Genomic DNA, 13,349 nt, shown 5'->3' with positions numbered 1-13,349 from the left:
GAGAGAGGTGGATAGAGACAGAGAGATTGGGAGAGTGCGTATAGTAGAAGTCGATTCTAGAATCGATCGAGTTGTTAAATAATGATTCCTTTAAAATCAGTACTTGTTTTTAAATACTCCAGTGTATTTAAAAAAAACTTAAACAGGCCCTCCTTTATCATAAATGTAGTCAGAAACTATGGCTGCCTATTCTAGTCCTGCAGCTTGTCCTCAGATATCTAATATTACATGTACATATATATTAGATACAGACATAGTGACTTCTAATGCAAACTAACTTCCTTCCTTTATAGAGTTTAAGAAATATGTGCCAATATCTTGAGTGCCATTCGAGTTTGGAAATTGCCCATGGGGAAAATAACCTGCTATTAATAAAATATAATAAACTATGAAACTTGAGTTTACATTTTCTATGGTGGCTTCTCGTTTCTGTGCCTCCATGCAACAAAACTGCAGGCCCAGACCAGTGCATTAACCACTGGTTTTGCTGTAGAGTGAACTATCATGTTTCCAGGCTGCAACTATAGCAACTAAAATGTACACTTTAATATTTCCATTCCATTATTCCCTTTCAAATTTTGTTTGAAGAAATTCCCCCCAAAAATCCATTAAACAAAGCTTGGACGAGGGGCAGTTGAAATGTAGGGACAAGGATAATATCGTTCTGTTTGTTCGAGTGCCTCTACAAGCGTGGACATGTCTCTCATGCTTACCAAAGCTTTGTGCTCTCAGCCAGTCAAAGTTCCTTGATATCTTGGCGCCTGTTTGCATGACTAAGTACACACTTGAGTTATTTTGAGGGAAATTGTGAAATAACCTTCAAAGAATTTAATCAGAAAAGTGTGTGTGTGTGTGTGTGTGTGTGTGTGTGTGTGTGTGTGTGTGTGTGTGTGTGTGTGTGTGTGTGTGTGTGTGTGTGTGTGTGTGTGTGTGTGTTATACCTATTGTCTTCCATTCTTTTGCATTACTACTATTGCAAGCCTACCTACTGCTGTGGCCTGTGGCAACCACATTTAGGATCAAGAACTAAAGTACATCTTATCCTAATGAATTTTAGATTGCGATCATATCTTACTCTTTGCATCGTTTAAGTATAATGTCAGTGGTTTGTTTGTATTACCTTTGCTAAATCTTTGTAATGTATGATAGACAAAGTAACAAAAATGTATTGGTGTGCGACATAAAAATGTACGGAGAACATTTACGCCCTCTAACGATTAAATTGGGTAGACAGAGCTTCAAATTGTGAGGAAGGGAAAGAAGAAAGAATACGCAATTTTCAACACATCATGAATGTCATTATATTATTGACAAAAAAACGATGCATACATTTAATGAAAATATTCATATATTTCACGTGAAGTGTATAGCATTTATTGAGCCTATATGCTACTCGAAAGGTCCATATATTGCCACGCTTAAAATGGCGCTCTTCTGATACCGCCTCATATGTTACGTAATACGTGCATACTTTACGTAATGCGTGCGGCGCCCGGAACGTTGTGTTGACAGTAGCAGCAGGAGTTGTCAGCCGAGTAGCCAGCGACCATCCTTGGAGCCGAATGGACTAGTCACAACGTTGCTATTTAAGAAACACTTGCCTATTCTACAACAACAACACTGTATACAGTGTGTACGTAGCGAAACATGGCTGACGACCAGAGCTCCCAATCCTGGTCAATCGACAAGGATGATTATATCCTCAATGAGGTGATAGGTGAGTAAGCTAATGCTAACGTTAGCGCTCTGGTTGACGTTAGATGGCTAACAACTAGCTAAACCTGCCATACCTAGCCAGCCAATGCTGCCGATCTCCAGACAGCATTGGCTTTGTGTAGCTGTTAGTGGACCCGCTGTTGGTCCAAAGTAGCTTCTCGTCTCCAGCGATGACTGTAGTGAACGGTAACGTTATCTGATCATCTAACCAGCTAGCATGGCTAGTCAAGAAGCGTGATGCTAGCCAGCGAACTCGAGTGAGTAGTCGTAGCATGAAGATTAAAGGGTGGAATGTGGAAATGGGTGGTGCCCTTTTGCTTGACTTATGATATGGCTTAGTAAGTCATACCAGTGTTGGGTCCTTCAGAAAGCTATGTGACTGATTTGATCCAGGATTATGACTCTGAATGAAAGCAGACTGCTCTAATGGACACGAGCGTAATTTTCAGATTTGCTAGACATAATATCACAATGATTATTAGTACGGTACGTTGCTAGTCTAGCTGTCAGTGACGGGGAGGCTCCCTCTAACCGCTCATACTCGGGTCAACCCTCACAGGCAGCGGAGCCACAGCGGTGGTCCAGGCGGCCTACTGCGAGCCCAGGAAGGAAAAGGTGGCCATCAAACGCATCAACCTGGAGAAATGTCAAACCAGTATGGACGAGCTCCTGGTAAGTAGCATTATACCCTCCCGCTGCATAACATTGGTACCATATTTCTAGCATGTTAGTAGTGCATCCCCTCCACAGTCCACACTATTTGATGTGCTGCACCCCAGACAGATAAGCCAGTGTCTGTGATTCTGGTGGTGGTGGATGCCAAAAACATCCACAGTCTCAGATTCAACCTGGGCTGTGTCTGAGTGTTGGCTGGCCTAGGAGTGACATAACACAGGTCACGGACGGTACAGCCTCCACTCTAAGGCACTGCCGAATTAGGTTAAGGGAATCTAGGGGAGAAGGGAGACAGCCACCAAAACACTTCCATGGTAACCGTCACTGTTAGGATCACTTTTAAATGGTGTGGTGCTGCGATGCAATGACTGGCCTGGATGTTGATATGTCTGAGGTTTACGATTTGAGGTCAATTTGTGGGTTCCTTTGTTAGTGAATTGCTTGGGATCGCAGGCAACAAGGAAAGCTGTTTGTTTTGTTTTTAAAAGGGTAATTAGGGGGTTAGGATAAAGTTTCGTGGCTAGAAGGTTCAACTCCCAGGCGAAAGCTACTGGGTTGTATTGACCCCCTGGTCAAACAGTCGGCCTCCTTGAGCAAGATGTCCTACCAACCCCGAAACTGCGACATAATGATGATGTGTCAGAATGTGCCCTTGTAAATCACCTTGGATGAAAGTGCCTGCTAAGCGTCTGTTTGTTTCAACCCTTTTGCAGAAAGAGATCCAGGCGATGAGCCAGTGTCATCACCCCAACATTGTCTCCTACTACACCTCCTTCGTGGTGAAGGATGAACTGTGGTTAGTCATGAAGCTGCTCAGTGGCGGTGAGTGCTCTTCTGTCATGGTTTCTCTTTCTCTCAGTTCTTTTCTTTCTCTCTCGCTCCTTCTTTCAGTCTTTCTCTGGCTTTGAGATCTCTCTCTCTTTCGCTCTCTCTCTGCTCCTTCACTATCTCTACACTCTCTCTCTCAGCCTACACTTATCTTGAAGTTGTCTTTGACTTCCTTTGTCCTGTTTAACCTATCTCTAATCTAGCTATGAGCTACTCTGACTGAATGTTTACATTTCCTTGTATAAACCCATTAGAGGTTAGCGGTTTCACTTAATTCCCTCTAAATGGCATAGATTTTAGCCATCGACTTCTTATGTTTTTTTGGTTTGACAGCACTATTACCCAGAAAGTGCTGGGTAATAGTGCAAGTTATACTTGCTGCATTGTATCAGTGTCAGTTTTTTTTGTGAGCAGGAGGAACCTCACATGCTCTACAATTGTGCTTCCCTTTCTGCAAACACCATAATACACTTAAGAGTGTTCTCAAAAGTAAAGGTTATTATGAGATCATGACTGTGTTGCTTCCCTTTCCTCAAACACCATCAGTACAAGAAGCCACCCTAACTCCTCCATTCTCCGTGCTCCAGGCTCGGTGTTGGACATCATCAAGCACATCATCTCCCGTGGGGAGCACAAGACCGGGGTGCTGGATGAGTCCAGCATCGCCAGCATCCTGAAGGAGGTGCTGGAAGCCCTGGAATACCTCCACAAAAACGGACAGATACACAGGTCAGCTTTGGAAGCTACAGCTTTTTATCCAGAAGCGACGTTGTCGTGATTTTAAGATGCATGGGATTGAATGAGCACAGGTAGAGGTATGCCTACTGACTACCTAATTTGGAGTTTGATCCCTTAACCTCTCGGCCAGGAGCCAAGCACCCAAACACATCCCTGGGTTCGGGGGTTCATCTTCGCGGCGGTTAGCTACCGCGGCGCATGCGCCTTAAGCGTCTCCGCTATCATTGTTTGGCGCCGGCTGTTGGAAATTGTTCTGTTTGGCCGCTCTCCCCCGGCTGTATTCACATGGCCAGGACCAGGCCCTTCAATATTTAATACACTGGAAATGTATTATTGAGGAGGATTGTTTTACATAACGTCCTGTCCCAGGACCGTGGTGGCGTCGCTGAAACCCAGGAGGGAAAGGAGGGATACTACTGTACTTACTGTACTGTGGGCTGTTTGCACCTCCTGTGTATATGTTACAAATTGTTGTGTCCAAAGAAGACCATTTTTATAGGTTACCTTGCTTGGTTTTCAGGTGTTTTTGTTATTGAACGTTTGTCTTTCAGTGTTTTGTTTCGGGTGTGCTTGCATGGTTCCTTATACCCCCCCCCATGAACTTGAATTGGTTTAGCCTATGTGGTCTCCTGGACACTGGTGGCTCGGTGCTAAACAGAGCCTGCTGTGAAAACCAAGGGAGGGTGGAGCTGGTCAAGATCAGATGGTCTGGATAACTGGGTTACAGTGTGTGTGTGTGTGTGTGTGTGTGTGTGTGTGTGTGTGTGTGTGTGTGGGGGTGGGTGGGTGGGTGGGTGGGTGGGTGCGCACTCCAGGCAGTTAGTGAAGTGAGGGCTTGAAGGGTGTTTCTCATGCACTGTCATAGAGGTGTGTGTGGGTGGTCTAATGGTGTGTTTGGTTCACCGTGTCACCAGCCCCATAGCTCGTGGTTAAGGCCGACTCACTATCTTTCATTACAGATGACTAATTATGATTGATGATGTCATAGCTAACCAATGCCTTGTCTTAATAGGGATCTGAAGGCAGGAAACATTCTTCTAGGAGATGATGGTTCAGTGCAAATTGCAGGTAAACTTCAGTTTGTACCGCAAGAGCCAGAACATTATCTCATCACTTCCTGCTTGGTTAGACTGTAAGCAGCTGTTTAAACCACACGGCTGTCAGATCTTCTCTCTCTTTCTCTCTTTCTCACCCTCCCCCCTCCCCTGCGCTGGCTTTTATTGAGTTATGAATATCTCAGGCACACTGCTAGAACAATGTTTTGTTTCTTATCCACTTGATTTGACCGAATCCTATTAAGGTAATCTAATAGCTTGTTTGTTCCTGTAAATTACACTCTTCTCTCACGCTCTCTTTCTCTCTGGATTATGTTCACGAGTTTCAACATTTATTCATGGATCAGTTTACACTCAGTTTACACTCCTATTTTCGTGGCTTCGTTGAAAATAATTATATTTTCTCTCTTCTTTCTTCCTCCTTCTCTCCCCGTCCCCCACCGTCAGACTTTGGTGTGAGTGCCTTCCTAGCAGCAGGGGGTGACATGACCAGGAACAAGGTGCGGAAGACCTTCGTGGGGACCCCCTGTTGGATGGCCCCCGAGGTCATGGAGCAGGTAGGTGTCTCCGTAGTGGGGGTCTCTGTAGTGGGTGTCTCTGTAGTGGGGGTCTCTGTAGTGGAGCTCCACTGAGTAACGCAATGTACGCACTCTGACTCGTCTACGACACTGTGGCGTCTTTCCTCCCCCTCGCAGGTTCGCGGCTACGACTTCAAGGCAGACATCTGGAGCTTCGGCATCACTGCCATCGAGCTGGCCACCGGCGCGGCGCCCTACCACAAATACCCCCCCATGAAGGTAACGCGTGGTAGAGCCTAGATCGGGCCCAGAAGATCTACCCCGACCCGACCGGGGCCCGAGCCCAGAGAACCTAAACTCTAATGCGTGGGTGCTTCCCAAAGCTGCCTGTGGATTTGCCAACACCAGATGGCAGTACATACATGCGTTTCTTGCACGTTTTTCTGACCCATGATATAGTTTCAGAAATCTTTGAAAGGCTTGCAAGGATTTATTAATTGCCTTAAATAGAAGATCAAGAGATGGCTTGAGTTACCTGTGGTATCCTAGCAATAGTTGTCAAGGGCAGTGTTGCATAGTAACAGTTGCCCAGGGCAGCGCTACATGTCATCAGATGGGTTATAAGCAAGAAGGAAGTTGAATCTCTCTGCCTCTATTGATGCCAAGAGAGGCCTTTATTGCATTTCACATGTTTCATTAAAACTGTTATAGTTGTGGCTGAGCTAGCTAAATAAAATCTGGTGCCCTCTAGTGGTACAAGTGTCAATAAAACGTGTGTGTTTGTGTGTGTGCTTCAGGTGCTGATGCTGACCCTGCAGAACGACCCCCCCTGCCTGGAGACAGGCATCACGGACAAGGAGATGGTGAAGAAGTACGGCAAGTCCCTGAGGAAGATGATCTCCCTGTGCTTACAGAAGGACCCAGAGAAAAGGTGCGACCCCTAACCTCACCTCGTTGTCTTGGTGGAGTTATGACCCTTGACCTAGTCAATTCAGATTAGGTCATTGAGGAGCAGGTAGACTGTGGACATCTGGGCTCGATCTAGGCTATTCTGTCCCCAGTTTTCCCAGTCATATTTATAGTTTATTAGTTTGGCATGTCCGTATGAGAAGGTGACAAGAACTTCCATTGCAGTGTGAAGCTTAAAGGAACATTCACAAGTGTGTGTGTGTGTGTGTTTGCTGTCCTCAGGCCAACTGCTGCTGAATTGCTGAAGCATAAATTCTTCACCAAAGCCAAGGTGAGCGAACCTGCCATTTTCTGTGTCTTTAGATTTTGGGCCGAACATGAAGTTTGCGAAGCAGCACAGTAAAATGTTGTTTTTGTATCGTTCTCCTGTTGCAGAACAACGAGTACTTGCAAGAACGGCTCCTGCAGAAGGGGCCAACCATCACCGAGCGCTCGAAAAAGGTCAGGTTTCCACTGTGTTGGGGTGCAGGTGTTTTCATTTCCAACTGAAATATGGCAACGTGTGTGCATAATTATTGTTAAACATTGTCAATCATTTGTGGTAGGACATTCTTAATCTTAAAATAACCTCTATTTGTCGATGAGCTACCCATAGAATGTTTATCGAAACACGGATAAGTCTGGTTTTTGATCGTCAAAATAAACATGATTTAAGGTCAACGTTTCTTGAATCTCTCTGATGAGTAAAGGCCAGTTCAGACCAAAGATTCGCCTCGCAACTGCTTGCAATGAGACTGTTTTAGAACGTTGCAGGGGAAAAGTCGCAGCAGTTTGAACTGGTCTTTGCAGCGCGGCTGATGCCGTTGCAAGGAGTCGCCAGAGATTGAACATGTCAAATCGCCAGGTCCAGTTTTAGAACTCGCCGATGTAGCTGTTTCTCTTCAGCCAATCACGGCACAGAACAACTTGTGCGTCACAGCCTTACTCCGTACTGGTCCCGGTCCCGGTCCCGTACTGTCCACTCCAGCATACGAAGATGTCAGACTCCTGGTCCGAGGAGAGAGAAGAAAATTTAATTCCAGCTAATAATAATTTAATTCATTAACGTCGCAGCCCTTCTCGTCGCAAGGATTTGCGAGTTGCAAGTCATTGCGAGGCGAATCTTTGGTCTGAACTGGGCTTAAGGGGTCAGTGACTGACCTCCCAACCAAGCTGGCAGAGCTGGCAGTACCTTGAGAGCTAGTCTGCATAGAGGGCAGGACTTTTATGCTCCTCTTGCCTTGACCTCTGGAGATCGAGTGTTCACGTTATGGTGTACAGTAACATCGCCTGATTGTCTGACAGGGGGACTATCAATGGCTCACTTAATATGAAGGTGGTTTTTCAACCTGACTGTTGGAGAGCCCAGACTGACCTGCTGGTCGCCCCGTAGTGTTGTCCCAGCTGGAAATGGGGGGCTGTGGTGGCCGATAGGAAATGGTCGGGTCTGGTGCAGGTGGTTGAAAGGGTGGTGTGTTTTGGGGGGCAAGCGTATTAAAGATGGGTGTGTTTTGGGGTGCAGGATGTATTAAGAGGGGTGTGTTTTGGGGTGCAGGTTGTATTAAAGGGGTGTGTTTTGGGGTGCAGGTTGTATTAAAGAGGGGTGTGTTTTGGGGTGCAGGTTGTATTAAAGAGGGGTGTGTTTTGGGGTGCAGGTTGTATTAAAGAGGGGTGTTTTGGGGTGCAGGTTGTATTAAAGAGGGGTGTGTTTTGGGGTGCAGGTGCGCAGGGTCCCCGGCTCCAGCGGGAGACTCCACAAGACGGAGGACGGGGAGTGGGAGTGGAGCGACGATGAGTTGGACGAGGAGAGCGAGGAGGGCAGGGCAGCCATTGCCGCCCTGCGAGTGAGTGTCCACACACACGCACATCCGCAAAGACAGACACGGAGACACTGTCTATGTGACACTTGCACTCTAACTATCCACAGGGACGCTTCAGTTCACTGTGGCAGAATTGGGCGTGGGATTTAATTCCCGGTTTGAGAGGGGGCTCCCCTGCGGCTCGTTCATCCCAGGGCTGAACAACAGTTTGAATGTGTGGGATCTGTCTAATTTGGTGCTTTAATTCATGACATGTACGGGAACAATGGGAGTTTCGTCAAGGCATGTGATGATTTCCATAATGGGCCAAACTCAACTCTTGATAGGTGGTGCCGGGAAAGAGAACGATTTTGTTGATTCTTTTTTTAATCGTGACAATCTGTCGTGTCCGTTCTGCAGTCACCCCGGGTGAAAGACGGATCCCAGAACATGGAGGTGAGTCCAATCATTGCGGACCTTAAATTCTACAACTGTCTCCAACACAGAGGATCTGCATGACTTGTGGTGTGTGTGTGTGTGTGAGGCGTATTCGTCTTCTTTAATGTGATTGGATGAGACCGTAAATAGGGAATTCATTCACAAAACCAACCAATTGTTTATGCGGCGGTGCTTAGCTGTTCCCGCCCTCAGTCGGTGCCTCTGGTCATCTACAGCCGGGTGAGGCCGCGCCCCCAGCGCAGGCCGGCCAACCAGGGGCTGCTGATGCTCTGGCCCCGCCCCCACAGGGTGCAGCTCCTCCTCCAGCAGCAGGAGCGACCTCAGCTAGCCCCTCCCACGCACCCACCGCTCAGGTGAGGCCCTCAGACCAGAGCAACAGAGCCAGGAGCTGGATCGATTCAGCCCTGATGCTCGATGACCCGATGTACTTTTTCTGTACTATTTGAGTGAATTCAGGAAGTATTACAGTGATGATTGACAGCTACCGAGACTAAATAAATATAGTCACATAGGAATAAATAAAAACATTTATATAATATACAATATTCAAATTATAAATGTATAATAGAAAACCTTGGAAATCAGTGGAAATAACATGCAACATTGAATCACAGGCCGTTATCGAACCTGTGTCCCAACAGGAAGTACTAAAGGTAACCCACTGACAACACCCCGCTGTCTCCCACAGGAAGCGGTGGCGGTGGTGCTCAACACAAACGTCCCCATCAGCCTGGTCCTGAGGTTAAGGAACCTGAAGAAGGAGCTCAACGACATCCGCTTTGAGTTCATGCCTGGAAGAGGTCAGTCTCTCCACTATGGCGCTTGAAGGGCATACTACCCCCCCCCCCCCCACCCAAGCCAAAAGGGCCCGGTGGTTCGATCCCCGATGTCCAACTTCCAAAACTGCAGGTGGAGACGTTGGACAGGGGGCTTCAGCGCTAGTGGCTCCTTCATGACTTGCGTCTGAAGTCACTTTTATCACTCTGGGTAATAGCTGCAAAAAGGCTACAGAGGTTTCAGGACAAGGTCTTCTACATTAGATGATGTAGAAGACCTAGTACTGAAACCTCTGTACAAGCCTTTTGGTCAATCCTAACCTTATCCTTGTCGTCCTTTTCTCCTGTGTCTCTGTGGTCAGATTCAGCCGATGGCGTGTCTCAGGAGTTGGTCTCTGCCGGCCTGGTCGATGGGAGGGACTTAGTTATTGGTACGTAGCTGTTGGACCACTTCCTGTTTCATGTTTAGTCATTTCTAATATTAGCCTAATTAAATGTTCCTCAAATCTTTGAATCTGAAAGTCTTGTCAGTCTGGGATGTTATTTGCTTCCTATATCCATATTGGTCACGTTTGTTATATTATTTTAATAGCAAGATGTTTTTTATGTTCTCAAGTGGCTGCCAATCTGCAGAAGATCGTTGACGATCCGCAGAACAACAGGAATGTGACTTTTAAACTGGTAAGAGTGCACAACCTAATCCTTCAGTTAAACACACACTACAATAACGTAGTCCTACCACAACACAAAGTCGAGAAACAAGCCTCTGCCGTTGGCTATTTCCTCATTTTGTTATTCCTATATTGTGCCGTCTTGTGCTTGAGGAAGCCTGGTGCTCCAGTGGTTCATGGGGCTGGTGCTGCTCGTTCAGTCCCCCTGACCCGGGTCTAGGGAGCTAACCCTGTCCCCCTGTGTCACCTCGTGTCTTTATCTCCCAGGCGTCTGGACTGGAGGAATCTGAGATCCCTGATGACATCAAACTGATGGGATTCGCCCAGCTCAGCATCAGCTAACTCACACAGAGACCCCCCCCCTCCCTTCCCCCAGAAAAATAGCAACAGCAACAACAACAACCACCACAACAAAAAAAACAACAGCATCAACAAGGAAAAAATATGAAAAGGAAAAAAGGACAGCAACTAATGGTATTGCACAGCTGCATTATTTCTCAATTCCACGAAACCACTACTGCCAAAGAGGGGAGGTCGAAGGTTAAACAGTCCCCCCCCCCCCAAAAAAAAAACTGGCACAAGAGCGGGAAAGCTATGGTGGCCGCGGGCCACGGAGATAAGGGGCGACGTTAAACACAGGAATCTTTACTTGAAAAGTTTACAGCGCGGCTCGACGTGGGAGACCGCATCACCCTCATCGGCTTATTCCCCCCCTCCCCCTCCAGTTTTGGATTTTCTTTTCTGCGTTGGGATATTTCTTTTCACCCCCCCCCACCCCCACCCCTCTCCTTCTTTTCAGTTTATTTTTTATACACAAGCACAATCCAAAACAACTCCTGCCACTTCTAGAAGTGATTTGCCTTTTGTTTGTCTTTATTTTTTCTTAATTCTTTATTATTATTTTTTTTATCAACTGTGCCACAGAACTCACTATATAGTGTTTTTGTTTTTGTTGTTTCTTCTCGACTTTACGGCACTTTACGCTACTCTGAATTGAATTAAGTGTAAAGCTTGCCTTAGCTGGTAGAAATATAGATTTAGTGTGATGGTTTGATTAAGAATGAAAAGAAAAACACATTGAGTCCACTGTTAATTAGTGGAGGTATATTGTGAATGGAGATCTACAATCAGATTTACGCCTCTTTTAACATTGGCATTAAAACAAGAATTCATGTGTTGTGAATACATTTTTACTCCCGCAAATCACTCACAGTTCATTTATAGTTTCGGAGGGCGATTGGGCTTAGAAGGAATATGTTCACAAAATTGAAATACCAAAACAATTGGCTCTTGTTCAGCCTATACCAATATGTACGTTGAATCACAGGATCAGTTTGGACGGGGGAGGGGAGGTTTTGACACAGATCTGCTATCGGTGAAAACATATCTGTTTGTACACACTTGGAACTTCTCCAACTGTAGCTAAACAATTAACCGCAGTTAATCTCATACCGAAGGGTTTAAAGGACATGCTTGTCTTAATTGAGTTGGTGACAGTTTCGTGTTTTTTTTTTTTTTTTTTACTATGCAATAGTCGGTCAGCTTTCTCTCCCAGTTTCCGCTGATTCTCTGACATATCTGAGTTTTTCAACGTGCATTCCCTTGCCAAAAATTAATGTTCAAATCACCAAGATTGGCTGTTGATGGGATCTATTCCAGAAACACATTTCCACATTTTGATTAAAAAACGTAAACGTATTATTACCTTTGGCCTAGCTGTACCATCAAGTAAGATATTCTTGTTCAATCTGCGGCTATTGACTAAAACCTAGGAAGGTGTCCCGTGCCCTTGTTGTCAAGCAAATATCAAACTGACCGCAGCGGGCACTTGTCTTGCGCTCTCTGGCAGGTGAGAGTCTGTGCACTGAAAACTCCATGGGTGGTGATGCTCCTAGTTAATGCTTTTAGTTTTGTCCTTCAGAATCCGTATTGTTTTCTTGTCATCGCTATAGGCAGGTTGTTTGGATGACGCTTGTTTCCGTGCTTAAAGTACCCGCCCACAAGTCTGTGCTGTCACTCCCAGGAAGGCCCGAAAGGCCGTCCGGAGCCGCGCGCCAGCGGACGCGCCACAGCTCGACGCGCTGGTACAGTTGTAAATGGTGTATTTAAAGAAAAAAAAGTGTTTGCTCTCTTTCAAAATGTTCCTATAACGGAAACTTTGTGCTCAGTCACACACACACACACACACACACACACACACACACACACACACACACACAGACACGTACACACCTTGTTTGCTTTTCTGAGTTTGTCAATGCTTTGTATGTCCTTTTTTTATTTTATTTTTTTTGATTTAAGTGAATTAAAAATCTAAACATTTCAGTTGTAGCCTACATGATGTTCACGGAACATGGCTGGTTGACGTGATGGAAAGGATTTATCCAGTACACGAACAGCAACTATCTTTTTCTCTCTTTTTCTGTTTCGTTTTTGTTTATTTTTGATTGTTTCCACCATTGGCCTTGTTGTGCTAGAACATGAACTAATCATGCACAGATTATTTTAATTGGCACCTTATTGATGTAAACGTTAACTTAGCTTGTTTTAATTACAATGGGGGGGTGGTGGTGGTGTTGGTGGTGGTCGTAGCCTCACTCCAGTGCTGTCCTGTCATTAAATATGCATTTGTTAAAATTTGGTAAAATCTAATTTGAAAACATCTTGTTTGCTCACGTGATGGTAAACATGGTAAAGTTTACATCAGCTTTACATTTTTTATTCTTATTTTGGGTTCCTGTGTTTTTGTTTCTAATCAAATAACTGAACTGGTGTTTTAATCCATTGTCTGCAATTTTTTTTTATTTTTCAATAATTCTTCCCCCTTTTTGATTGTTTACACCAGATAAAAGCCGCTGTCTAGCCTCGAAATTTCCAAATTTTCCACAGTTGATTGGCTATATATATAAACATATATTTTTACAAATCATTAAAAGTTCAAATGTTCTTTCACGTTTTCTTTATCCTCAATTGCGCAAGTCTCTGATACATGTTTCTAAACATACCCTCTGTGATAACAAGGTTAGATTTCTGTCTGAAAATCCGGTCAAATGCATCCTACATTTACATTAGTGGTTGAGTTTCATTCAAATGTACACCAAAAATGGTTTTGAGGAGCTAAATAAAGTCACATGATGGAATTCAGATGGTTTCTTTTGTGTTCAGT

At 45.1% G+C, this 13,349-nt stretch overlaps 1 protein-coding gene across 1 annotated transcript; it reads left to right on the top strand.

The window, feature by feature from the left end:
* Positions 1 to 1,468: 1,468 nt before the first annotated feature.
* Positions 1,469 to 13,334, top strand: LOC130387499 (serine/threonine-protein kinase OSR1-like). Its single transcript, XM_056596613.1, has 17 exons — positions 1,469 to 1,717; positions 2,276 to 2,388; positions 3,105 to 3,213; positions 3,807 to 3,948; positions 4,970 to 5,025; positions 5,460 to 5,569; positions 5,708 to 5,809; positions 6,328 to 6,461; positions 6,722 to 6,770; positions 6,875 to 6,940; positions 8,200 to 8,322; positions 8,698 to 8,733; positions 8,913 to 9,089; positions 9,425 to 9,536; positions 9,875 to 9,943; positions 10,129 to 10,193; positions 10,451 to 13,334. Exons 1-17 carry the CDS (start codon positions 1,648 to 1,650, stop codon positions 10,523 to 10,525), a joined length of 1,608 nt encoding a protein of 535 aa, XP_056452588.1. The 5' UTR covers positions 1,469 to 1,647; the 3' UTR covers positions 10,526 to 13,334.
* Positions 13,335 to 13,349: the final 15 nt, after the last annotated feature.

This window comes from Gadus chalcogrammus, chromosome 8, assembly GCF_026213295.1.
Source record: "Gadus chalcogrammus isolate NIFS_2021 chromosome 8, NIFS_Gcha_1.0, whole genome shotgun sequence".
In the NCBI taxonomy this organism is placed as follows: domain Eukaryota; kingdom Metazoa; phylum Chordata; class Actinopteri; order Gadiformes; family Gadidae; genus Gadus; species Gadus chalcogrammus.
This window is presented reverse-complemented; position numbering and strand designations above follow the sequence as displayed.

Excerpts from the sequence above, each read along its gene's own strand:
- LOC130387499 (XM_056596613.1), top strand. The coding sequence starts at position 1,648 with ATGGCTGACGACCAGAGCTCCCAATCCTGGTCAATCGACAAGGATGAT. Across the intron at positions 5,810-6,327 it reads ACAAATACCCCCCCATGAAG|GTGCTGATGCTGACCCTGCA; the intron begins GTAACGCGTGGT and ends TGTGTGCTTCAG. Across the intron at positions 6,941-8,199 it reads TCACCGAGCGCTCGAAAAAG|GTGCGCAGGGTCCCCGGCTC; the intron begins GTCAGGTTTCCA and ends TTTGGGGTGCAG.